At 43.4% G+C, this 27,892-nt stretch overlaps 2 protein-coding genes across 3 annotated transcripts in view; one reads left to right on the forward strand and one right to left on the reverse strand.

Annotated features, from left to right (window-relative positions):
- The window catches only part of FAM81A (family with sequence similarity 81 member A), a 126,235-nt gene extending 125,650 nt beyond the window's left edge, over positions 1–585 (reverse strand). The window contains exon 1 of the mRNA XM_067029759.1: positions 528–585. The gene's annotated coding sequence lies outside the window, so the exon portion shown is untranslated. The remainder of the gene's footprint in view (positions 1–527) is intronic.
- A 163-nt stretch (positions 586–748) lies between these two features.
- Positions 749–27,892, forward strand: part of MYO1E (myosin IE) — a 214,987-nt gene continuing 187,843 nt past the window's right edge. Inside the window, exon 1 of one of the 2 annotated variants that reach the window (XM_059056186.2) lies at positions 749–1,151. In XM_059056186.2, the coding sequence (XP_058912169.1) occupies positions 1,149–1,151 (3 nt within the window). In that variant the 5' untranslated portion in view covers positions 749–1,148. The remainder of the gene's footprint in view (positions 1,152–27,892) is intronic. The other variant, XM_059056187.2, reaches the window with a different exon arrangement.

Below are 27,892 nucleotides of genomic sequence, written 5' to 3' on the forward strand. Positions count from 1 at the left end.
TATAACCAACCAAGTTTTCTTCCTGAACCCTGAAAACAATAACATCAGACCCTCTACCTTTATTTCAGGATTCTGCTTCCCCACCCCACCCCCACTCCAATCTTCTCCTCAAGGCCCACCAGATTTCTTGACTGTAATGCTAATTGCTCTCGACAGATTTGTGTTGACTGAGATTGGATGGCGCGTTCTTCCCACGCCTCTCTCCCCGGTCCTTGGCCTCGCTGCACGTGCAACTTCTTCACCATCAAAATTCCCCCTCCCCGCCTCCCCCTCAAAAAGCCTTCCTTTGTTTTCCAAGGAAATTCAGGTAAAAGAAAGGGTGAGGGAAACGATATTTTTGACTTTCCTCACAATCCAGACGTTGGAAAGAAAAAGGATTTCCTTTGGGCTGCTGCCACGACTCTGATCTTTTATGCTGATAAAATATTTCCTTCTTCAAAAAAAAAGTTATGGGAAAAATCATACCACTTCAGCTACACTTACTCTAACTTTCGCGTTTAAAAGAAAAAAAAAATTTAGAAGTTTACCTCTCTTTCACAGAGTGGTTTTCTTCTTACCAGTTCAACTCGTGCCACCGGGAGCTAGCTGGCTCAGCAGCGCTCTTAGGAGGCTGGCGTGGAGGAGGACTACAGGATCCAGAGGGCTTTGGAAACTCCAGCAGCTCCAAGCTTGTTGGCTACTACGGTTTCCCTGAGGAGTGACGCTATGAAAACAAACCCTGATTGGTCAGGCCTGAGCTGAATTCTCCATTTATGGACAGATTGCCCTGCCTGAGCCGAGGCTCAGCCAGAGGAGTACGGAGAAGGTGGCCGAAGGAAGAGGAGCGAGGCAGGGCAGCTAGTCGGACGCGCGGAGAGCATTGCACTCACCTAGGCGGGCGGCGAGCGCCCGGTCCCGGTGGACCCCTGCCCTCCGCAATATGCGCCCCGCTTGCTAAGCCGCCTCCCGCTCGCCCTCACCTACCGCCGCCGATCCCGCCTGGATGGAGTCCCCCCAGGGTTCCCATTGGTTCCTGTGAGTGCTTGGGTGTCGAGAGCCTGTTTTTGGCGAAGGGAACCAACTTTTGAAGTTCGCCCAGGAGACTGCGTTCCAGCCCCTGCTCCCCGGCAGCCGGACCCGGCAGAGGCGCGACCGCGGCGCGAGTCACCATGGTGAGTTGGCCGCGCGGCGTCCCGGGACGCCTGACCCAGGGATGGGGCGGGAAGCCCGGGCGCGGGGCACCCACCTTGGGCGCGCTGCCGAGGCCAGGGGTGGAGAAGCTGGACGCGGGAGTCGGCACGTCGCGAGCCCTTATTTCCTTCATCTTTCGCTCAACGAGGGCTGGGGGAGACGGAGTGAGGGGCCAAGGAAAACTTTCTTTCAAGTCATTTTCGGCGTCGCCAAACTTTTCGTGGCTGGGGTGGCTATGGCTGCCAGCTGTCGGAAGCCGGAGTGCGGGGAGATCCGCGTTCAGGGGCACGGCCCGCCGGGGGGGGGGGTATCAATTCCCTCCCGCTGGGAAGGTGGGAGCGGCCGCCTGCGCCCCTCCGTGCGCGCGCTCCCCGCCCGCTGCACCGGCGCCGCGGACCACTGCTCCTCCCCCGGCCGCCGGGCAGCGCCGCAGCTGTCCCGCTGGCATCCGCGCGCCGGCGGGGGCGGCGCGGCCGCACAAAGGCAGCGGGGCGCCAGGTAGGGCGAGCACCTGGCGGTGGACTGGCGGCTGCGGGCGAGGGTGTCGCGGGGCTGCCGGGAGCCAGGCCGGCCTGGGCTCCGCTGGGCGCCGGCCCAGAGGGTCTTTGCACCAAAAAGGCCGAGTAAACACCACCCTCCTCCACTTCCCCCAAGTGCGAGGTGGCTGGCACTTTTCGGGTGTAAGCGAACGGTACGCATAGGAGGAAGTCGAGTGTTTTGTTCTTTTTCCTTTGGCACTTTGGGAATTGATGGAAGTGTCTGGCTCTCTCTCTGACTCGTTTCTGACTTTTCCTCCACCCCGACCTCCCGGCCTCGGCTACCCCGCCCCCAGTAACCTTAGCCGCATCCCTTGGGCTTTGGGGTGGTGTACTTTTCTTTCTTAAGCACAAAAGCAAAGGCTCTATTTTGAAGAGATTGGCAGTCCATCAAAGGGGGGAAAAAGTTCTTCAACAAGGCTTCGTAGTTTCCACACTTGCTTCTTTTCAAATAATCCGGTTTAGTTGGATGAACTGGTCCTCTTCTGATTGGTTTTTGTTGTTTTTTAGTGACTGAAAGGGGTGCTAAGTCACAGTGACAACCGGTACAGCGCTAATTTAAAAATCTCTATCCTTCCGGAGCCTGAGGGAAATTAGGAAAGGCCCGTAGGAACCTACACACGAAACTCAAAAGCAGCCCTTGATCCAGTGCTGTGTTTATTCAAAAGAATGATTAAAAACAAACCAAAATCTTTAAAAGGGCGTCCTTGACCAAAGCTTTTTCTTTTCACCTAGTCCAAAGTTATGTCACCCTTGCGTCTACCTAAGAGGACACTTTATCTGTAAATAAAATTTCCCTTTCAGTTTTAGGGTTTAAGAAGTCATTCTACCCCATGTTATTTTTGGAACCCCTAAAGAGAACCATTTACTTATACTGTGTGTTTGGGTGGAGCTACCTAAATGGGGCCACTGCCTAAGTGGCTACCTGAACTTAAGCAGTGTGAGTCTTAGTACTTTAGAATTGCTATAATTATTTTTCATGGTTCATCTCTTAAAAAAAAAAAAAAAGAAAAAAAAAAGAAAAAAAAATGTGTTGCATGTCAAGAGCTTAAAAAATCTTGCTGAATTTAAATAGTTGAGTGGTACCTTGAGAAAATTAACTTTCCCTCAGTTCACTCATTTTTCATGCTGGAGAGACCAAAAAGTAGTGTAGGATGACTTTTCTGGGGACCTCGGAAACTGGACGCTCAATTCGGTCCATTGCTGTTGAAGTAGATGGTTTGTGAAGTGGGTGCAGAAGCATGTTCTAAGGAAGAGCTGTTTCCAGAGTGTGTAGGGTGTCTATTGAAGGACCAGGGGTATGACTTACCTATTGATGTTCCCTGCCAACAGCACAGATGGCTGTATTGTGGGCCTCCAGGAGACTATCAGTGCATCAGATACAGTTGCTGAGGCCCCAATTCCCTGACAGAAAAGTTGAAACAGCTGGCTGTCCTGAAATAGGAGCTGTGCCATCACTCCATCTACTGGATCTAGAGTAATTTGGCAAAAATTAAATGAATCATTTCTTCACTGGCTTGAAAAATTAAGTCTGTGCATTAGATGTGTGAAGTTGCCTTAGAACAGAGCATCAGCAGCTTAAATAGTCAGAAATCTCAGTTATTATAGTATTTACTATTTATGTAAGATCCCCTTCCAGCCAAATGAGGCTTCATTTTCTGTTTCACATCTGTCTGAGGCTGCCCAGCTGCATCCCTCAGCTGCTTAGAACAGGAGGAGAAGGGGCAATGCCTCCAGTGGGTGTGGCTCAGTGTTAGCATGGAGAATATAATTCATCAGGCCCTTGTCACCTGTACTGTGGATTTCTCTGTCTCTCGCTCTCTGTGAGATATCTTAGGAAATCTGGTAGCAGATTAGGAAGGCTCTCCACCTGTACCAAAGGCCCCACCAAGGCTCACTCATTTGTGATTCATAAGGAAGATTGCCATTTTCTGACTCATGAACAAAGTGTACGGCTTACAGTTTACCTTATATTTCCTCCTGAAAACTCACTTTGGGACATTTTTCTCCATCTTTGGAGAACCAAGAATACTACTAGACAATAGCAATTTTTTTTTTTTTTTTTTTTCTTAGACTTGAAGGACCAAAGGAAAAAAAAAAGAAAGAAAAACACCAAAAAAAATCTCGGCATGTCTCTATAATTTAGTATACATTGGTTAGGAGGGTACAACAATCTCCTTTGACTTTAATCGATAATAATACCCATCTAAGGTTTCCTTTGTAGAATCTGGCTTTATCATCAGCCACAAAGGAAGTTCTACTTTTGTGGCCATGACCAGTTTGGACTGTCTAATGGACTGGAACCCATGTTTATAGCTCTGCTGTATACTTTGGAGCTAGAAACTATGATTCATAAGGCTTCTGTGTCTGAGATATACTGACGTATTTGAGTACATCTGAATTGACCATCACCTCAGAATACGTTCAAGATGTGTCCCCGTCTCCTTACTTGCATATTACTTGTGAGTAAATTGCAGATAGTACACATAAAAATACACAGGAATAGGCTTATGAACTTAGAAATCTGATGCAGCTGACTACAAGGTAGGTAAGTTCCTTTGGGTGAAGGCATGGCATGTATTTAGAAAGTCTGGAATCCATTTCAGACATGTTTTCTGCGAAGGTAACCTAGTCCATTCCCACTGATTAGTTTATCAGATTTCTAGTAGTAGTCTCCTGGCCAAAACACCACAACACAGAACCAAAACAGAAAGGAATGAGATGATGTCCAGAAAAGTTTTGATAGAGGTAGAGGGTTAGGGCAAGAGTGGAATCCGGGGCATTGTCTTGGGACCACAGTGGGTGGGCCTGCCTAGTAGGAAACGTTTGGCAGCCCAGGGCAAGGAGGGAAACCCAGTGGGGCCACGGATGGAGGGGATGGAGAAGTAGAGGAAGCAGACAGTTGCAGAAGCTGAAAGCCACTTCCTCCTCAATTTTGCTGGGGATTTCAGCTTTGTTAGTGGTTGCAAACTCAAATGTCTAGAGGCCAGGATACAATTTTTGATGGGGTGAGACTGGCCTCTGGAGAGTAAATATAGAACCTGTGCCCATCAAAAGAGCCATCGTTACTTGACCTTAGGCTGTGATTACATTGACCACATTACCAAATTGTCTGCTTTTTCAGGAAAAGCTGAAAACCTAGATTTTTAGGCCAGAGCTGCCAATTTTTAAAAGCGTGCTGATCATCGCTAAGAGGCCGAACAGGTCAGCTGTTTGCAGCCACCCTATTGTAAATCTCAAAGTGGTGTCCTGCGAACCACTGTGCGTCCTTCCATTCACTCGCCAGCGGGAAGTCTAAACTTTAGCCACATACCCAGTAAGTGCATTCGATTTTTACTGACACATGCACACCTTCCCACTGTGTTTCCCCTAAGAGAGGGAGTTGCCTGGTGTTTCCAGCCCCTGGACGCTCTAAGCTATTAAACAGGGGCAGTATGCATCCAGCTGCTACCGTTTAGAGCTAGCTAAACACCTGTGCAGGTAGTGCTGTGAGTGGTGAGCCTGTAAATTGAACTTCTCTTTTTCTTTTTTTTTTTTTCTTAACATCTTTATTGGAGTATAATTGCTTAAAAATGGTGTGTTAGTTTCTGCTTGAACTTCTCTTTTTCTTAACCCTTTAACTCCCTCCAGTGGAAAGGTACTCCCCCCTCTCCCCCAACCTCCATATCGCATGGTGGACCTCTTTTATTACTCCTTTCCCTGTTGCATCTCATGAATTTGAGGTCTGTTTCAGGGGTTCTCCTTGGGGCTAGATAATGAGCATTTTTGTAAACATGACTTGGAATACAACCTTTTGCCCCTGACTTAATGTTATGAGCTCATGTGAGGCCTCTCTCTGATGAGGAGAGGACTGGGTCTCATTACTTGGTAAGAACTTGTGAAAGCTCTTTTCATCAGCTTCAAAACAGAAATATTTTGAAACCTCTATACAAATGTAAAGCTTCATTATGGATCATATAGAAATTACATACATTCATAATTTTCCAAGTTTGAGTCATCTACTGTTTTTTTTTTTAAACAAAGAGAGATGCAGTAACTTGTGTTTTTATCAGTATGTGATTAAAATGGGTTTCTCCGTGGTGAGATTTTAATATTTTAATTTCTTTTTTTTACCATGCTGGGACTTAATATTTACAGTACAAATAAGGGGTTAAAGGTTAAATGCCAAAGGTATTAAAAATAAACAGCTTGGCCTTGTAAGCACATTCTGTAACGATGGTAAACAAATTGTGTTTTGATTTTCAACTTCAAAATTTATTTTGGCAGAGATGAAAGGTTTGGGGGCATATTAGTGAAGTCTTTTTTTTTTTTTTTTTTTTTTTTTTTTAACATCTCTTTATGCCAGCTTTACTTCAGAGAAATAAAACTATAAGAGTTGTCCCTAAAAATAGGGACAATGGCTTCAACACGGTATATGCAGGTGAAGTCAGCCCTCCTTCCTGAATTGCCACCATGGGAACCCTGTCATTAATGTTGTTCAGGGCACTTATGAATGGTCATTTAAGAAATATTTTTTACTTCCTTTATGACCTAAAATGCTAGTGTCCAGCCTGATCACCCATCTTACTCACCAGACTTTGTATAAGGTCCCTCTCAGCTGTTTCCAGAAGTTACATTCTGACTCAAAGGGGGAAAAAATTGGTCCTGACCATGTGCAGTATCATGTAACATAGGCCCCGGGGGCCAAAAAGGAGGTGGTTCTTCCAGGAATCAGTACTCTAAGAACTGCTCTGAAGGAGGCCACACTGTCTTAGGTGTTTTGAGTTCTAATGTGTTTGTTAAAAATTCATTCATGGGACTTTGAAATCATACACTGCATTGCAGAAAGTAAAACATACACTACATTGTAGAAAGCCCAGAAGAGAATTTAACAGTCTATCCTAAATCCTTTGGCTTGACTTCATAGAAAGATCTAGAGGGGTTAAATGGCTTCGAAAGTCTCAGAGCTAGGTTTTGACTGATCTGGTGCCAGAATCCAGGTTTTCTGATCCCAGTTTAATAAGGCTTTTCCCACCAAACCACGGTGGTGGATTAGAGTCGAGGCATGACCAGGTAGTTTTCTTTCTGGGGCCCTTCAAAAAAAGCCTGCTTGGAGATGGAAGGTTGTTAATTATTTTTGATGCTTTACTGTATCAACTTTAAAAGATTATAAAAAATAAATTTAGGGGAATTCACCATAATACCACTACCCTAGTGCTAATTTTTTTTTTTTTTTTGCGGTATGCGGGCCTCTCACTGTTGTGGCCTCTCCCGTTGCGGAGTACAGGCTCCGGACGCGCAGGCCTAGCGGCCATGGCTCACGGGCTTAGTTGCTCCGCGGCATGTGGGATCTTCCCGGACCAGGGCACGAACCCGTGTCTCCTGCATCGGCAGGCGGATTCTCAACCACTGCGCCACCAGGGAAGCCCCCTAGTGCTAATTTTTTGCATGTCTTTGGGTTTCATTCCAAACTATCTAAACGCACATCATTTTTATGTAGTTGTAATTATGGGGATAATATACAATTTGTGTTCTGTATTTCCCCATGTATTTTGTAAACTCTTTTCCTGGTAAACATATTTATCGTATTTTGGTGGTGGTATGATAATCCCATGTAGCCTGGTTACCCAACTTGAGTCCTAACTGTATGGAGACGTGTCCTCCAGATGCACTAGTGACTGTTCCTCCCTGCCCCCATTAGAACTACCCTGGTCAGTGCTGGGCTGCTCAGCCTCCAGTCCTGCTGATACATGGAGCCCTCTCTTTGGTGTAAAGTGTGAAGCCAGGACCGGCTGGCTTGGTGTACACTCCACACTGCCTGGTCCTGACCTGAGGTGGGTACTGTTGGTGTTCTCCCAGGATCATGATACTGGAACTCAAATGTGTGACAACAGTGGGTGCTCAGGCCTCTGACTGCAACTTGGCAACTATGAGTTCCCCTGTCAGAGGACCCAAGTGGTTGGAAACGAGGAGCTTTGAACCCCAAAGTGGAGAAGACATAGCAGTTGCAAAGGAGGTTAGCGTACATGCCTGATAGGTAGGAATTCTTACCAAAGAACAGTGGCAACCGCTAGGAAATCAAAGATGAATTAAGCACTGCCTCTGCTTATGAGGTGCTCACAGACTAGGGAATAACAAAGGGCTTTCTTAAAGGTGATTTCATCTCATTCTTGTACAAATGATGGTTTTTGCTGCCATTTTACAGGTAAGAAAACCAAAGTGTAGTGAGGGAAAGAGAATTGTTCAGGGCCATACAACTTGTATGTAATGAACCAGGTCTGCTAACTTTATGCTCTTTCAAAAGCAATTGAGTACATTATTTCTGAATTTGAATTTCTGGGTCCAGATATCTGTATAACACTTCATTATTTTACATACTCCTGAGGGAAAGCAAGGTTGATTTTTTTTTTTTCTTTTAATCTATTTAAAAGTCTGGGCTTTTTAATTTCCTTGTTCGGGGATGTTTGCATGTCACAACATTTGGGGACTAGATGATATCACACTGGGATCAAGCATAAAAGTAAAGGAAAGTCATGCTAGAAAACTCTCTGATCTCAGTTAGTTTAAAAAGTAGAAAATAAAGGAAACAAGATAACTACCAGAAATTTAGCCCTCAAGTCCTTATATACATGTTAGAAAACAAAAAAAATTAGGATAGCATATCATTAGTCTCTTAGTAATTTAATTGGTGTGACCAGCTTTTCATGTTGACAGCAAGTTAGCACAATATTACTTGGTAACAGAATGATTTGGACAGTATCATTGTCTGATTCTGAAAATTTTTCAATAACCAAAAAATTACGGTTGTTTTTAGTGTCCCAATAAGATATGGACCTTTGTTACAGGAAATTTTGGATTTAAATATAGAAGCATGTATTAAGCTACTTCGTAGTATGATAAAGATGGCACCTCCAAGATTTGGGAATGCTCAAATGCAGAAATATGTCTGCAAAATGATGGTTTCTCCTTTCTCCCATCAGATTGTCAGAGATTCCTAATATTTGGGGGTGTCCCGAGGCCCTCTGAAGCTATTGACCTGTTTCCTGATAGTGTTTGTAATAACAAGAAAAACAAGAAAACCAAACAAAAAGACAGGAACAATCTAAATGTCCATTAGTAAAGAAATGCATAAACATATGTGATTTATTGATAATAAGGAATCAATATGGATAGATCTCACAAAGGTAGTATGTGGTGAAGAATCAAGTTGTAGAAAGATACATGTAAAGTCATTTAAGAAAAATTTCAAAACACAAAACAAGGCTATCTGTATTGTTTGGGGATATACTCATATATGTATATATTTATGTATATGTTCTTTTAAAATATAAATTGATGGACTAGAAACATATCAAATTCAAGCTGCTGAAGGGAGAAGGAGGAAAGGAGAGAACTGAGGTCAGTGGACTAACTGTAACATTATTAAGAATGTTTTATTTGCTTTATTAAAATCTAAAGCAAATATAGAAAATAGTATCATTAATTCTGGGCAGTATGGGCATAAATATTTATATTATTCCCCCATAGTTTTAACATCTTTTTACAATTGGGAAGAAAAAAACCCCACATAAACACAATTCTTCATTTAATTTTAGGAGGTTCATAAACCTCCAAAGCCCACACAGTATCATTCCCATAGTTGTAGCAAACCTTGTCTTGAGGTGAATATTAGGGAGTATGCAATTTTGGGTCTTTGTCAGGTTTTTTTGGGTTTTTTTTTTAAGATTTAATTTTATTTATTTCTGGCTGCGTTGGGTCTTCGTTGCTGCTCATGAGCTTTCTCTACTTGTGGAGAGTGGGGGCTACTCTTAATTGCGGTGTGCGGGCTTCTCGAGGTGGCTTCTCTTGTTGTGGAGCACGGGCTCTAGGCACGTGGGCTTCCGTAGTTGTGGTGTGTGGGTTCAGTAGTTGTGCCTTGTGGGCTGTAGAGTGCAGGGTCAGCAGTTTTGGCACACAGGATTAGTTGCTCCGTGGCATGTGGGATCTTCCTGGTCCAGGGATCGAACCTGTGTCCCCTGCATTGGCAGGCGGATTCTTATCCACTGTGCCACAAGGGAAGTCCCTGTCAGGTGGGTTTTTTTTTTTTTTTTTTAATTTTTATTTATGTATTTATTTTTATTTTTGGCTGTGTTGGGTCTTCGTTTCCGTGCGAGGGCTTTCTCTAGTTGCGGCAAGTGGGGGCCACTCTTCATCGCGGTATGCGGGCCTCTCACTGTTGCGGCCTCTCTTGTTGCAGAGCACAGGCTCCAGATGCGCAGGCTCAGTAGTTGTGGCTCACGGGTCTAGTTGCTCCGTAGCATGTGGGATCTTCCCAGACCAGGGCTCGAACCCGTGTTCCCTGCATTGGCAGGCAGATTCTTAACCACTGCGCCACCAGGGAAGCCCTGTCAGGTTGTTTTAATGACAGTTGACATACAATCAAATCAATAGTAAGTCCCACTGAGTTATGTAAAGTTCTGTTAGGGATTATGTCCCAGGATGTTCAGCATCTGTTAAGCATCTCTTCTTTACCTTTTCCTTTCTTACCTTACTATCTATTAAGTTTTGATATAATTTACCACCCCAAGCTTGGTGGTTTAAGTAGTAAATATTTTATTATTTTTCATTTTGTGCATTGGCTGGGAAGTTCTGGGCTGGACTGGGTCATCAGATCCTTGTGGTCAGCTGGTGGCTTGGCTGGGGATGGATGAGCTAAGATGGCCTCACTCATGTGTCGGTTAGTTGGCCCAGGTTCAGTTGGGGCAGTGGAGATGGCTTGGCCACCTATCTCTTTCACAATAGGTTAGTCCTGGCTTGTTAAGCACAGCAGTGGTCACAGGGTTCCCAAGAACAGCAAAAGAGAAAGCAAGCCATAGTGCACAAGCATTTTTTTAACCTCTGCTTGCATCATGGTTGATATTGTCTCATTGGCCAAAGCAAGTCACATAGCTACCCTCAGGGTTAGTGTGGGCGAGGACTGCGGTGGGGCTCAGATACAGTTCCTACCCTCCACCTTTTCTTTCATGGTATCTAGTTGGGTGAATACATCGAGGCAGGAATAGATTTAGTGCAAATCTAGTTTTCCTGGCTGATCCTCTGAACCCCTGCGTATGACGGAAGCCCCCATTGCTCCTGATACATCCTCTGCTGTTTTCCCAAAGTACGAGGAATTAAAACTTGTAGTTCTTTTGTATTGTGGAGCCTCAGTATGATTTTTAAATTGCTATTTTTGCTGGAAAAAAGTAAAAGCAGAAGCTAAAAACAAGAAGAAAAATCTTTTTTTTTTTTTTTTTCCTGTTAAAGGGAGTTTGTAAAAATAAACATTTCACGATTAAGTCCAAGCTTCCAGAGCAATGAATCATGCCAAACCAGACTGGACTAGATGGCCTGTTGGATAAAACAGTGGAGCAATACTGTTTGGAACAGGTCAGGACAGTGCTATTCACTGACTAATTCTGCCTTTTTGGCCAGCCCTGAGCTGTCCATGTGGAAAAAGACATTCTTCACACACACAAATACTTTTTTGGTCTTGAATGAAAGTCATGTGTTTTGGATTGTATTATGGTTCCCAGAATAATCCATATTGGTGTCACTTCCATATTCTGTGAGCCACAGGCTCCTCAACAAGATGTGAATTGAGTAGCATTAACCTAGCTTTGGGCATAGGTCTCAAAAAAATTCATTAAACTGTGGATCTTTCACTTTGATTTTCTCTTTTTAAATGGAAAAACTTAAACTACACAAATGGGGAGAAAACTCCTTGCTGGACTTCAGCAATTGATAACTCATGGCCAATCTTATTTTCTCCATTTTGTTAATGTGGTGTATCACATTGATTTGCAGATGTTGAACCATCCTTGCATCTCTGGAATAAATCCCAATTGATCGTGATGTATGATCTTTTTTTGTGTGTGTGGTACACGGTCCTCTCACTGTTGTGGCCTCTCCCGTTGCGGAGCACAGGCTCAGGACACGCAGGCTCTGCAGCCATGGCTCACGGGCCTAGCTGCTCCGCGGCAGGTGGGATCTTTCCCGGACCAGGGCACGAACCCGTGTCCCCTGCATCGGCAGGCGGACTCTCAACCACTGCGCCACCAGGGAAGCCCCGTGATGTATGATCTTTTCGTGCATTATTTATTTATTTTCTGTGCCACACAGCTTGTGGGATCTTAGTTCCCTGACCAGACGTTGAACTCAGGCCACAACAGTGAAAGTGTGGAGTCCTAACCATTGGACCACCAGGGAATTCCCTTTTCATGTATTACTGAATTCAATTTGCTAGTATGTGTTGAGGATTTTTGTGTCTGTGTTCATCAGGGATATCGGCCTGTAATTTTCTTCTTGTGTTGTGTCCTTGTCTGGCTTTGGTGCTAGGGTAATGCTATCCTTATAAAATGAGTTTGGAAGTGTTCCTTCCTCTTCTGTTTTGGGGAAGAATTTGAGAAAGATTGGTATTAATTCTTCCTTAAATATTCGGTATAATTCACCAGTGAAGCCATCTGGACTTTTCTTTGTTAGGAGGTTTTGGATTACTGATTTAATCTCCTTACTAGTAATTGGTCTGTTCAAATTTTGTTTCTTCATGATTAATCTTGGTAGGTTGTATATTTATAGGAATTCATCTGTTTCTCCTAGGTTCTCTTAATTTTTTTGGCATATAATTATTTCAATCTTGTTTTCTCTATTCTCACCTTCTCTTGGTTTATTTTGAAGCAAATCCTAGATATCTTTTCATCCTAACCATCTCTGTATTACATTGGCATTAATTTATTTTTATAAAATTTTAAAGATTTATTTATTTAATTTATTTTTGGCTACATTGGGTCTTTGTTTTGCTGCGCAGGCTTTCTCTAGTTGCGGCGAGCTGGGACTACTGTTCACTGTGGTGCACGGGGTTCTCCTTGCAGTGGCTTCTCCTTGTGGTGGCTTCCCTTGTGGAGCATGGGCTCTAGGTGCACAGGCTTCAGTAGTTGTGGCACGGCGGGCTCAGTAGTTGTGGCTTGCAGGCTCTAGAGTGCAGGCTCAGTAGTTGTGGCACACGGGCTTAGCTGCTCCACGCATGTGGGATCTTCCCAGACCAGGGCTCGAACCTGTGTCCCCTGCCTTGGCAGGCAGATTCTTAACCACTGCGCCACCAGGGAAGCCCTACACTGGCATTTAAATAAGGCAAAACTCAGCTCTCAGCTCTTGGTACTGTCTACTTCTTGGGTTGGAAGAAGGGGTGTATCTCAGAGAACCAAAGTAAGTAGCTTCCCTTTGATTTTTAATTTTACAGGCTTTGTTTTTACAGAATAAAGTAGACATCTCCAGTAACTGTGTAGACTCCTTAAAGCTTGGCCTAATCTCATCCACAAGAGTATCTGGCAGTGATATCTTGGCATCCATAGTTTTGGTGTGCAGGGCAGAGGTGGCTCCCCAGTCTACAATCCTAGCTCTACTCAGCACTCTCTTTAGTTATAATTAGCCGGGCCAGTTCATGCTTATTCGTCTCTTCATTCCTTCTCATACATACCTGTATCATGGTGATGGCTGTGCAAATAACACTTGTTTCTTTCAATGATCAGATACCTTTAAACATAGAATGTCAAGATGAGAAATGTCTCAGAGACTGCTTGGCAGGGGGGGCATGGCCTATGAAATTATATGCTGAAGTTTGTGTCTGTGTCCATGTGTGCATTTTTCCCTGGGAAGAAGAATCCTAACTCCCTAAAGTGGTCCATGGCCTCCCCAAATGACTCTCTAAGGTCTAGAGAATTTAAGTAGCCTGACCAAGGTCACCTGGCAAATTAGTAGAAGTGGCCTTGGAGTACATGTCTTTCGTCCAGGGATCCTAACCTGGTCCTAAACCTGATTCTACTGGAAATGTTTGAAAAGCAAATATAATAAAGCTTTAGAGAGAAAGGAAGTTGGAAGTACTGAGTTAAAAAAATTCTTTGTAAGATTACCAGACATACTAAACCAACACAAGTTACCATGAGGCAATGGTCAGTATTAATTGTTGACAACTGACTTGATTTTTCAGAATAGTTATAAAGCATAAAACTAGAGTCACAGAATTGGTCTCATATTTATTAGATTTTTATATTCTCCTGTGATCATGAAGAGAAATACGTCCAATGCAGACTTCAAATATAAGTCAAGGACATAATGGTTTGACATTTATGTAAATAATTGAAAACTCATTTCTCTGATGAGGACTCATTATTATTCATTATAAAATTAATAACTAATTGAGGACACATAAGAAGGAAATTGCTGGACTCTAGTAACTGGACTCTGGATCAGAGTTCTGTGCTCTGTTTCTATTCTGTAGGACTAGGGCTTGGAGTGTAGGAAAAAAATTGGAACTGTGGTAGCCTCTTCCTTCCAGCTCTTTTTCTCCCCTGCCCCCAAGTCCCAACCAGATTCTATATCTGTCCTGCCTCCTGCTCTCCCCCACAAGGCTCTTGCCCTTCTAGACTCGGGAGGGGTGAGGAGGAGGGTTGGAGAAGGTAGGAAATATATAGTTTGCACCTGCTTACAAGTGAGCACACATAATTAAGGCTTTCTAAAAGAAGGGGAGTGCCCTCCTCCCATCTTGGAACCCTCTTTCTCCTCCTCCAAGTAGCCTTGCTTGGCACCTCTGCAGCCAGTGGGGAATCAAGCAGTGTTTGCTCTACAGCAACAATAAGGCACTGTCATCTTTGGGACTGTGAATCTGAGTCTTCAGTTTTTGCAGCAGTTGTATTTAAGCGTCCGTTGGCAAAGGTATGTTGTATATACTCTAAATGTAAGATGTAATGAATAGCAAGATCCCACCACCTGCTGAGTCCTGTGGATTCCACCTGTGCAGCATGGCTTCAACCTGCCTTTTTTTGCCTTGCCTTTCGCCGAGGTCACCTGGCCAAGTTCCACTACTTGCTGTGCCCCTTGCAGGCTTGGATAATCTCACCTTTCTTTGGCTGATGTCTGGCAGCAGTCAATTCCCTCCCCTTCCGCATTCCGATGGTCTAATTCTCCTTTGAGGTCAGCCCCACTTCCACCTTCTTGAGTCTCCTAGTTGGAAGTTATCTTCAAAACCTCAGAACTCTTGATCTGCAAAGGTATCTTGATTGTTTAAGGGCATTTTATCTTCCCTTCTGATCAGTTACTTTTCAGGTAGAGTTGTTTCTTATTCATCTTTGTGTCCCACCCCCATTTTGGGACTTGCCATACTAGACGTATACAGTACTATTTTTTTTTTTTTTTCTTTGTGGTACAAGGACCTCTCACCATCGTGGCCTCTCCCGTTATGGAGCACAGGCTCCAGACGTGCAGGCTCACCGGCCATGGCTCACGGGCCCAGCTGCTCCGGGGCACAAACCCGTGTCCCCTGCATCGGCAGGCGGACTCTCAACCACTGCACCACCAGGGAAGCCCCTACAGTACTATATTTAAACGTAGTATTAGATGAGAAATACTTGGATTTCCTTCTGCTGTGAGTTACACATTTGTTAATGCTCCGTAGGCCTTCATCTCGAGGGACAAAAGTAGAGTGCAGAGCTGCCAACGCAGTGAAGCACTCTTAAAATGCACGCCAGTAAACTGGCTCTTGGTCGCTCAGCTAATGGAATGAAACAGGGGAAAATGCACCGTGAAAGCGCCCTGTGATTCAGATGTCACTGGAGCTTTGATTTTAGTGGGAATACTGAAGCTGTCTGATGCAGGTGTCTCTCCTCACTTCACTCATCACGCCCTTTGGAAGATGGAATGGTGAAGACAGGGGAAGAAGCATAGCGATGCTTCAAAGGGCACCTGAAAGCCGAGCTGCTCGTTCACAGGAGGCAGGGGAGTCATTTTGCCCATCACCATGCCTTTCTTCACTCGTCAACCAGCTATAATGTTGAAAACAGGGCAGACAGCCTTCCCGCGCAACTCTTTCAGAGTCTGTGGAAATAGTTCTCCCAGAAAACGGCATCTATTGTATAGGTTACCAGTGATTTTCCCAAGGGTGGATGCTTAAGGAATAGGCAGAGATAATAGATGGAAGAAAGAATTGAAATGGGGTTTTGAAGCAGACAGTATGCTTCTTTTTAATTGCATGTGGTTTTGGAGGACAGGTTGAATTCAGATGTTTTAAAACTCACAGGGCATCCAAATAACTGGTAAATTCAAGCTGTCCTCATGAAACCTTTGTACTGGAACTCATCTAACAAAATGGGCAGGTTGGCATCTTTTGAGCTTTGTGGAGTGTACGTTTTCTATGCTCAGCTCCAGGTGGATGGGTGAGGTATTCTAAGCTTTCCGGAGTATAGAAGAAGTGGCCTCCCAGGTGAGGCGGGAAAGAAGGGGAGAAGTCCAGGTAACTCATGGGGTCTAGGAAAATATGTAGTATGATCACTTAGAGCATTTTGAGTGAGGAGATTTGAGTGGCTTGTAGACCAGGAACGCCAAAGATGAGACAGGCAAGGTAAGTTGGGGCCCTCATACCAATGGGATATTTTAGAGTGATATTATTTCAATAAATATGTTTATTGTTCTGTCCTACTGGGCCATAAACTCCTTAAGGGGCCACTGCGTCACGCTCATATTTTATATTTCCATCACCTGATATGATGTCTGGCACGTGGTAGAATCAGCAAATGTGTTGAATTGAACTAAACTTCCCACTAGACGAAAATTGTACAGGGGGCCAAATGGTTGTAGCAATGCAGCCACCAATGAATTGATGAGAACCGGTGATTTAAAGTAGGTGATTAATTAATTATAAACTGGAAATGTTTTCAAAGATAAAAATAGCCCCCCTCAGATAAAACCAGTAGGGCTTCCTTTTGTTAACTAGTTGGGCTCGGCTCCTGCAGAAGCCAGACTGAGCAGGAAGCTGGGTGGGCTGGGAGGGCTTCTACACCCGACTCTCCCTCCCTTTATCCTAGCCTTCCTTCCACTGAGATCAGAAGAGGCTAGGTGATTGCCTAAGGCCACACAACCAGTCCCAACTTGTCTCCTCAAGGGCTGGTGCAGTTCTTTGTAGGCAGAAATGGGAACAAAATGCACCAGGGTCCTTTCTGAAGAAAGGTTCCCAACTCCAAATGGAACCATTGCAAATCGGGTGTGATCTGTGACCTCTGTTTAGGACTTCTCTTCACTGTGACAGGGGAGAGGTTGGGCAGGTTTTGGTGATGTAAAAAATCACTACTAGATTAGCAGATAGGATGAGAAGGTTTTTCCTGTTCAGCTGTGTGGACCTTCAGAATGTAAAATTTCCTGACAAAAGTTTTCATCTGTCCTGGTTGAAAGAGCAGTATATAATGCCTTCATTTTTTGGTAATCACAGTAACCACTCACCTGCCTAAGTGCGATCTGGTTTTGCTTTCCTCCAAAGGCCAGACTGTCTCCTAGGAGACATGCTAATGGCTTAATTGTTTTGTTTATTTTGCTCCTCACAAATTCCAGTAGCTTCATTTGCATCAGGAGTTAGAATGCCTTCATTCCAGGGCCTTGGCATTTCCTTGGGGTTAGAATGGCTCAATGTTTGCTCTCAATGTTTTTTTAAAAGGTTGGTCAGCCCCTAGTGATAGGTGTGGCTTTCTCTAAATAGGAGTTTCTCTGGGTGTGGGGTGGAGAAAGTGAGAAAAAGGGAGAGAATTAAAAAAAAAAAAACAATTATACGCTATTTATGTACAACAAACTGTAGATTATTTTGGAGCCTGATGTTTATGTAATTATGTTCACTTGGCTCACATACTTTAGTTTTGGGGTTAAAAGATTAATGCATGCAAGGGAATGTTGATATTTAACTTGAGAAAACTATGCATTTACAGAACTGTGGTTTGCTTTCCAAAATGCAGAAATGTAGAGAAGGTTTGTCTCTTCACCTATGAAAAAAGAATTCCAAGTGTAAAACTATTCTGGTTCGTGTAGTAAATGCATTTTTCTAAGTTCGGTGTAAATGACATTTTAGATCAAACAGCTTTATAATGCATTAGGGGAGTAATCGTCAATGCTGGGTGGAATTTGACTTTTGGGAAAGGGAAATTTGAATGTTGAAGAAACTGAAATACACTGGTGTTGGTTAAATCTAGGTGTACTGGCCTCCATAGAAAAGAAATGCTTTCTTTCCCTGTACACTGGAGTTTGGGAATTTCAGAGCTGGGAAATCGTGAAATAGATCTTAATGTTATAAATCACTTGGACAAATGCAAGATAATGCTATTTGGGGACGTGTTTGTAGTTATGCAGGATTATGTGATGATAAAGAATTTTCTAGGGACTTACCTGGTGGTCCAGTGGCTAAGACTGCGCTCCCGATGCAGGGGACCCGGGTTCGATCCCTGGTCAGGGAACTAGATCCCACGTGCCATAACTAAGAGTTCACATGCCACAACAAAAGATCCCACACGCGGCAATGAAGAGACTGCGTGCCACAACTAAGTGCCACAACCTGGTGCAGCCAAGTAAATAGATAAATAAATAAATTTTAAAGAATTTTCTATGGCTTCTCGAGTTTCTGAGGGTGTTCTGTGCTTTGCATCCTCAGTAATTCCCTCTTGAGACCTTAGCATTTGCGGGCGAGTAGGTATGCTTCTGTGAATTTAACAGTTATCCCCACCATTGAAGAGAAGGGAATCTGCTATTGGGATTAACAATTGTTGAGGACCCCTTCTGGATCATCCAGCATTTGTATCTCTTTTGAGGTAGGTATTATTTTTCTTGGTTTACAGAAGGGGAAACAATACATGAGTGAGGTAACCTGCTGAAGGTCATCCATCTGAAAAGTGTCAGAGGAGGGATTTAAATTCAAGATCACCTGAATCTAAGATCTGCTTTGGAGAGGAGCTGTCTATTCCTAGACACATACTCAAGTTGTGAGTCCACGAGCTGGCAGCATGGTCATTACCTGGGATATTATTAGACCTGCAGAACTTCAGCACTTTCCGCCTCCCAACCTACTGATTCTGAATCTGTATTTTAGCGAGATTTCTAGGTGTTTGCAAAGGACTAATGCATGGGAACACTGTAGCCCAAGCAAGGTAACATGACTCTAAACATGCCCCCCCCCCCCCCGGGAAATTCTGATGGTTGTCCTCCAGGATATCATTTTCCAAGGACAGGGATGCAGTTAAATGCCCTGAACTTTCAGGAATGTAGTCAATCATCTCTAATTATCCTGCTGAAGCAAAAATGACAGGGCAATGCTCAGGGGTGGGATTGAGGGAAAGGTTTCTCCTAGACAGTTCCGGAGTCAGCTGTCCTGAAGTAGATGCATGGGGATGGTGGTTGCCTACAGCATGCCTGGAAAACTCTCCACCCAGAACGTCTCCTCCGGAGCTGCTGTTGATGCTGAGGTTCCTACCCTTACTGATCCCTCTGAACTACTGCATTTGTCTGTTAATGACAAGTCACTGTGAACTAGACTACCCAATCTTTTAATTTTTTTTTTTTTTTTTTTTTTTTTTTTGCGGTACGCGGGCCTCTCACTGTTGTGGCCTCTCCCATTGCGGAGCACAGGCTCTGGACGCGCAGGCTCAGGGGCCATGGCTCACGGGCCCAGCTGCTCCGCGGCACGTGGGATCTTCCCGGACCGGGGCACGAACCCGTGTCCCCTGCATCGGCAGGCGGATTCTCAACCACTGCGCCACCAGGGAAGCCCTACCCAATCTTTTAAAGCTACACTGATGAGTATAAAATGGATGACTAATAAGAACCTGCTGTATAAAAAAATAAATGAAATAAAATTCAAAAAAAAAAATAAATAAAGCTGCTGGAGAGCAGATTTTATCAGGCTGGGGAAGAAAGAGATCCAGACTGGGGAATATCAATAGCACGAAAAGAGAAAAGTGTTGAAGAGAGCCCAGCCTCCAGAACATTCCAATGCCGAGGCTGGAGAAAGTACGCCTAACCTTTGCCTCCTAACTGGCTCTACTTTCAGAATTCCCCCAGACATCTAGGCTGGAGACATCAGTGTCCTTGTCCGTTGTCCTACTGCCTTCCAGATTCCTGTTGGTTCCCAAGCCCTGCAAGTGTGGCTTCACACTGCTCTGCCTTCCTTTTCACAGCTGTCGCCCTAGTTTGAATCGTCATTGTCTTACGCTGGGACCCTCACAAGAGTTTCCCAAGCGGTCTTCACTGTTCCCCTGTAATTCACATAAACATTGCCAGAATCACCCTCCTGGTAAAGACAGCTTTGCACCTGTCGCTCTTACTCAAAAATTCTCAGCTCTTACTGAGAATAGGCTTTAGCCCAACATGCAGTACTGTCTCAAATCGATTCCAGGCTGCCTCTGGCCAACTCGTATTTTCCAGTAGTCCTTCTGGAATACGTAAACTCGACAAGGGCAGCCAGAATGCCTAGTCCGCACTATTAGCTCCTAGCATAGTGCCTGCATACTATAGGTGCTCATAAAGATGGATCGAATGAATGAATGTTGAGCTGATTCTCATGTCCATATTTTATAGCCTGGCTAGAATACACTCCTTGGTCAGGCCATCTGCCATGAATGGACTTGCCTTTCTTGTCATTTATCAAAATCCTTTGAGGCCCAAATGAAGTCTCATTTCCTGGAAAACCTTTGATTTAGCTCACTAAGATCATTCCTTCTTCACAACCTAGCCCATGTCTTGGAGTTATTTATTTGGTGCTTAATTATATGTAATCTTGCATTGCTATCTGTGTGTATGTGTCATACCGCCCAGAGAGACTATAAGCCCCTTGAGATCAGAAATGATTTGTACTTGTTTATACTCCTCAGAATTTACCATCTTTCCCTTTGGCCTCTCCATGTTCCTGTCTGCCCTCCTCATTCCCTGGTCATTCACAGCTTTTCCACAGCACTTGTGTTGAGTATTATTGTTGCTTGTGGATCAGGCATTCCCTCCCCCCACCCAGGAGTGCCTGTAGTCCCTGGGGGCAGGGACTGTACCACCTAGTTTCTCTTTCTGTCATCTTTGGTTTGTTGACTGATGGATGCTATAAACTTTGTCCTTTGGAATTTTTTTTTTTTTTGTGGTACGCGGGCCTCTCACTGTTGTGGCCTCTCCCATTGTGGAGCGCAGGCTCAGCGGCCATGGCTCTCGGGCCCAGCCGCTCCGCGGCATGTGGGATCTTCCCGGACCGGGGCACGAACCCGTGTCCCCTGCATCGGCAGGCGGACTCTCAACCACTGCGCCACCAGGGAAGCCCTGTCCTTTGGAATTTTATCTCCCTTCTTTCCCTTCTGCTCAGTTCTTAGAACTCCAGTTTCCATTCTTCTACAAGTGTGATGCTAGTTAATGCCACCTTGACTCAGTGTGTCCTCCAGCGAGGGTGTGAAGGTGCCCCAGGAGCCACCTCCGCCAGCCGGTGCATTTGTTCCACCCTGAGAGGGAGGCAGAAGCCTGCCTGGCGATTCTCCCCCCTCGATTCTCCCCCCTCGTTGTTTCCTGGCCCTGAGTAGAACAAATTATTTAACTCTCTGTACTTCAATTTAATTTTTTAAGAATAGTTTTCATTCTCTTTTTCTAGTTGTGATACATTGCAGGGGGATAAACTGGGAGTATGGGATTAACAGAGGCACACTACCATATGTAAAATAAACAAAGATTTTCTGTATAGTGCAGGGAACTATATTCAATATCTTGTAATAAACAATAATGAATTGGAAATAAAGTGGAGATATATACATATATATGTAACACCTGAAACTAACACAATATTGTAAATGACCTATACTTCAATTAAAAAAAAACCCAACAACAACATTATAACATGCTTTGAGTCCAGTCACTGAGAGTATGTAAAGTGTCACAACCCTATCAAGGCTGAAGCTCTATACTAGATACCCCTCCTCCTGACTGTCCTGTCTCCCGCCAAAGCTGGAGACAACTATCCCCAATACAGTTAGTACATTAGTATTTTTCTAACAAACTTGTTCAAGTCTTGGCTCACTAAAATTTAGGGAAACCATACCGTTTATCTCCAGTCTCTTAACAAATTGTCTTTGAGGTTACACGTTGCCTGTTAAGGAAATACATCCAAATTGGAATTAGTTAAGGTTAGAAATGTTTCAGGAAAACAGACACATCGCTACTTGCTCTGCCCAACTTCAAACTTTCACATCTACTGGTTTGGGGAGGGACGAATGGTAGAGAAGAGAGATCACAGAATGAAGTGAATTAATAACGTATTTGTTGACTTTGGACAGGGCAGCTTGCCTATTTGAAAAATTCTTGGCAAAATGTCATCACCCTCCTCTGTAATTGGCTGGGTAATTTCAAGTAGGCTTACTGCATTTGAATTTCCTGAATAGAGTGAGTTCAGTTTACCCTTTTGTACATGGCGGATTGTTGCATTACTGGGGTGGGGGAAAGACGTCCTTTTCTGCCTTATCCCTGGGCTAGATGGAGGAAGCACAGCCTTGTCTAGAAGCATGATGAACATATGATTATATCCATTTCGTACACATGACAAAATCTTCTTAGTTGGAAGCTTATATCAATAATTGCAAGAAATAAGGGAGGCATTTATATGTATATACATGTGTGTATGTGTACATAAGTGTATATATACAGTATATGTATTTAGATATTCATATGAGAAGTTATGGGGGAAAAATGAAGTAACTAGTTACTAACCAAAATAAAGTTTCTAATGATCCTTTTTTTCCTCCTCTGCCTGGGTGCCCCCTCTCCATGCCCGGGTCTTAGATAACTTTCCAGGTCTAGTCTCAACAAAATCCCATCCCCTTAAACAAGCCTTCCCATACAGACTCATCTCCATGAGATGAGACTCTACATCCCTCTCCAGGGCACGGTGTCTGGAATGCTCTTATCTCTTACAGCGTGTTTTACCTTGTGTTAGAACAATCAGGATTCTGTGTCTCATTAAGGTGTGGAACTCCAGAGAGCAGGGGTTGTTTCTGGGCCAGTGATCTCAGTCTAGTTTAGAAGCACCTGTGGAGCTTTTTTAAAAATGTCAATCCTAGACCAGTTGAAACCGGGGTTCCTGGGGGTGGGACTCAAACACACTGTATTACTTTTCAAGGCTTCCTGGGTGACTCTAAAAGCAGCCAGTGTTGAGAGCCACTGTGAGTAGATACTTAAGAATTGATGATTATGCCATAATTTGGTGCAACTTCTAAAGCAAAGTGACCGGGATGTATTTTTGCCATGCTGCAGCAAACGACTGAACTTAAGAGGTTTTTTTTTTTTTTTTTTTTTTTTTTTTTTTTGTGGTGGGGAAAGGGGGAGGGATGGGGGGGGGATTTGTTTAATACAGCTGACTTCTGTAAAAAAAAAAAAAAAGACTAGTCCCCAGGGGACTTTACAAAAGAGGAATGGTTGTGTGCACAGCACCTGGGGTCCTTCAGGGATGGCGAGTCTGTAGTAGCCTGGTGAATGCCTTGTAACCTGTATCCTCCTGCCCCCTCCCTGCTTTGGTGTTGTACCCTAGACCAGAGGTCTCAGACACATGGTGGGGTATCACATCCACCTGGGGAGATGATTCAGCAGGTTTGGGATGAGGCTCAGGAATCTAGTTTTCACAAGGGTTCCAGGTGATTACACTTTCCCAGTGGCTGATCTACAGCTCTGTGGAAAATGCTGGGGGTCTGGTATCATAAGCACTGGGTCTTTTTTGTGGGGAGGGGGGAGTTCTTTACTAGATTGTCTTTCTTAGCCCCAAATTATAGAATCATATGCATATTTTCTCTAGAATGTTTCTGTATTTTCAAAGTTGACCTCCTTGTATCATCTGAAATTTATTTCTCTGGTGTGAGGGATGACACCATATAACTTTTTCCAAATGGGTGTTTAATGGTTCTAAAAATTTGTTACATAATGTGATCTTCACGCTCTGTTCCACAGTGCCACCTCTAGCCTATGTTAAATTCACATGCGTGATTTGTTTCTGGCATCTTCTGTTCCCTTGTTGCTTTTCTCTATTCTTGAGCCAGTTACCAATACTAGACTGTGTAATTACTCTAGTTTTAGAGTATGTTTTTGTATTTGTTTGGGCAAGACTTCCCTAATTATATTCCTTCTTTTTTTTTTTTTTTTTTTTTTTTTCCGTATGCGGGCCTCTCACTGTTGTGGCCTCTCCCGTTGTGGAGCACAGGCTCCGGACGCGCAGGCTCAGCGGCCATGGCTCACGGGCCTAGTTGCTCCACGGCATGTGGGATCTTCCCGGACCAGGGCACGAACCCGTGTCTCCTGCATCGGCAGGCGGATTCTCAACCACTGCGCCACCAGGGAAGCCCTATATTCCTTCTTAAATGAGTTCTTGGCAATTCATCTTCAGTTGCTCTTTGAGATAAAATTTAGGATCAACACGTCAAATTTCCAAGAGAATCTCTTTAGAACTTAGATAGCAGTTTTATAGGCTCTATGGAGCAATTTGGGAAGGTGAACATTTTTACAGCTGTGTCTTTTTATCTACAAACATAGTGACCATCTCCATCAGTTCTTTTAGGATCTTCAATAAGTCCTGCGTTTTTTCATACACGGTTCTTTCACATTTTTAATTAAGCATATTACTGGTATTTTATAACTTTAGCTCCTAATTTGAATGGTATCTTTTCTATAACCTTGTTTTTTGAAAATATTAATCTTTTTTTCATATTTTTTCTTATAATTTAATGGCTATCATGTCACAACCCACAGAATTAAAATAAAAATCTCATTTACTTGAGTATGTAGGGATTGTGGCATTTGGTTCATTCCATTTTTTTAATGAATGTACATTTTCTTGGTTAAAAAAAAGTGAAAATACCCAACACCGATGTCCTAGTATACCCTTTTCCTAGTTACGTTTCTGCATGAGTAGAGTGACTTGGACCGTGAGGTTATCTTTCTGAAGACTCATGGCAGATGTGTGGCCCATGGGTGCAGAAGGGTCAGAAGAAGCTGGACCAGATGTGTTGGTAGCAGGACACACCCTGCAGTGTACTTCTCAATAGATCCCTGAGAGTGGCCAGATGTTCAGTGATGCACCTTCTCTTCTTAAAGGTCTAGAAGGCACAGTTAAAAGTGAAAAGAGGAGGGCTTCCCTGGTGGCACAGTGGTTGCGAGTCCACCTGCCAATTTGGGGGACACGGGTTCGTGCCCCGGTCCGGGAAGATCCCACATGCTGTGGAGCGGCTGGGCCCGTGAGCCATGGCAGCTGGGCCTGCGCGCCCGGAGCCTGTGCTCTGCAACGGGAGAGGCCACAACGGTGAGAGGCCCGCGTACTGCAAAAAAAAAAAAAAGTGAAAAGAGGAGAGAAGTGTTGTAACTCTGCTTAGCAGAATGAGGGATTCAGAAGTGGCAGCCAGGCTTTTGCTAAGAATCTCAGTAGGAAAAAAGAGTGACTCCAGGAATCAAATAATTCTAAGAACTAACTATGTAAAAGTGTTTTGCAAACTATAAAGTGATATTCAGATGGGTTAGGAGGTACTAACTCCATGTGTTTTAGCTACATTTGAGAGACTTCCAGAAAATAAGCAGTGCCATTGTTGGAAAAAAGCTAGTCCTTCTACCCCAAGATTGTTGTCTTGGCCTTAAAGGAAGTTTTATGTGAGAGCAGAGGAAGCTGTAAGATCACTCTTTAATCCAGATATTTGTCTGAATCATGAATAACACATAGAAAGCCTTGGGATTCTGGTACTTGGTGAACACGCTATCTGTTCTTAGCATCCACAGGCTAAATACCCCTCCATTCCCCAAGTGAGGGCATGGGAAAATAGTGTCCCATTATTAATAGTTAATAATGTCCCATTCTTGGTACCTCTCTCTTTGCCTTTCCCTGTTTTTCCTTGATATCTTGTATTGCAGGGAATATAAAAAGTAGTTAATGGCAATCCTGTTTTCTGATATTAAGAATAAAAGCTAAAGATTAATGCTTAAACAGTTGGGTTCTAACAACTGGTGGAATCAAGATTTTCATGTACATGGAATAAGTATTCTGTGTACCTAAAAAATTACTTTTTTCATCTTTGTATTTTTACATTATATTCCGCTGCCATGAAGTAAGTAGATGTGAGATTTTTTTGAATGTTGATTTTCTTTTTAAAGAAAAGATTAGGAGAATATAATCTATAAAAATACTGAATCACTATGTTGTGCACCTGAAGCTAATATAATATTATAATATTGTAAGGGATAGAAAATATATTTTAAACATCATTGATTAAATGCTGGGTTATATTTCAGGAATTTAAAAATAAAAAAGGAAAGGTTAGGAAATCATTACAAAAACTATGTATGTATTAAAAATAAAATTTGGTCCATGAAACAACCTGTTTGTTATTACTGGGAAAATTAAGGGGAGGAGAAAATAACAATTAGAGACTTCCTAAAATAGAAACAACTAGGAATTTCTGGAACTTTTGTTTAGGATCTTTGGTTCTATCCTTGGGCATATTTCTATACTGTGGGTCTATACTGAAGTGAATTTAGATGTCAAGATGTTTTTACTGGTGAGTTCTGTAACACTTTTAAGGGATACACAGTTTTTCCAAAAAAAGTTTCAGAACAGAGAAAACGGTTCTGAATTTTCTTCTGTGGGGTTAATACATCTCAATTAAAAACGCTGGACAAGGATGGCACTGAAGAAAACTAGAGACATTTTGCTCATGAATATAAATGCCATCCACTTTAGAATTTTTGAGGTGGAAGAGACTTTGGAGACATCTAGATCATGCCTACCATCTTTTAGGTGAGAAAACAGGTTAGAGTGGCCTGATGCTTTACATATTTAAGGGCACAGTTTGGTAAGCCTGTAAGAAAGGTTGTTCTTGACTATGCGAAGTCAGAATTGTACCCCTCTCAGAAGGGTGAGAATTAGCAATAAGTGAGGGAGTGCCTTTGCCCACCAGGGGTTCTGTGTGGATTATCTTCTTTTTTATTTTAAACATCTTTATTGGAGTATAACTGTTTTACAATACTGTGTTAGTTTTTCCTTTACAACAAAGTGAATCAGTTATACATATGTTCCCATATCTCTTCCCTCTTGCGTCACCCTCTCTCCCACCCCTCTAGGTGGTCACAAAGCACAGAGGTGATCTCCCTGTGCTTTGCGGCAGCTTCCCACTAGCTATCTAATTTACATTTGGTAGTGTGTATATGTCCCTGCCACTCTCTCACTTTGTCACAGCCCACCCTTCCCCCTCCCCATATCCTCAAGTCCATGCTCTAGTAGGTCTGTGTTTTATTCCCGTCCTACCACTAATCTCTTCATGACATTTTATTTTTCTTAGAGTCCATATATATGTGTTAGCATACGGTATTTGTTTTTCTCCTTCTGACTTACTTCACTCTGTATGACAGACTCCAGGTCTATCCACCTCATTATAAATAACTCAGTTTCATTTCTTTTTATGGCTGAGTAATATTCCATTGTATATCTGTGCCACATCTTCTTTATCCATTCATCTGTTGATGGACACTTAGGTTGCTTCCATGTCCTGGCTATCGTAAATAGAGCTGCAATGAACATTTTGGTACATGACTCTTTTTGAATTATGGTTTTCTCAGGGTATATGCCCAGTAGTGGGATGGCTGGGTCGTATGGTAGTTCTATTTTTAGTTTTCTAAGGAACCCCCATACTGTTCTCCATAGTGGCTGTATCAATGTACATTCCCACCAGCAGTGCAAGCAAGAGTGTTCCTTTTTCTCCACACCCTCTCCAGCATTTATTGTTTCTAGAGGTTTGTTTTTTTTTTTGTTTTTTTTTTGCGGTATGCGGGCCTCTCACTGTTGTGGCCTCTCCCGTTGCAGAGCACAGACTCCGGACGCGCAGGCCCAGCGGCCATGGCTCACGGGCCCAGCCACTCCGCGGCATGTGGGATCCTCCCAGACCCGGGCACAAACCCGTGTCCCCTGCATCGGCAGGCGGACTCTCAACCACTGCGCCACCAGGGAAGCCCTCTAGAGGTTTTGATGATGGCCAATCTGACCGGTGTGAGATGATATCTCATTGTAGTTTTGATTTGCATTTCTCTAATGATTAATGATGTTGAGCATTCTTTCATGTGTTTGTTGGCAATCTGTATATCTTCTTTGGAGAAATGTCTGTTTAGTTCTGCCCATTTTTGGATTGGGTTGTTTGTTTTTTTGTTATTGAGCTGCCTGAGTTGCTTATAAATTTTGGAGATTAATCCTTTGTCAGTTGCTTCATTTGCAAATATTTTCTCCCATTCTGAGGGTTGTCTTTTGGTCATGTTTATGGTATCCTTTGCTGTGTAAAAGCTTTTAAGTTTCATTAGGTCCCATTTGTTTATTTTTGTTTTTATTTCCATTTCTCTAGGAGGTGGGTCAA

The sequence above is a fragment of the Kogia breviceps genome, chromosome 3, assembly GCF_026419965.1.
Source record: "Kogia breviceps isolate mKogBre1 chromosome 3, mKogBre1 haplotype 1, whole genome shotgun sequence".
NCBI lineage: Eukaryota > Metazoa > Chordata > Mammalia > Artiodactyla > Physeteridae > Kogia > Kogia breviceps.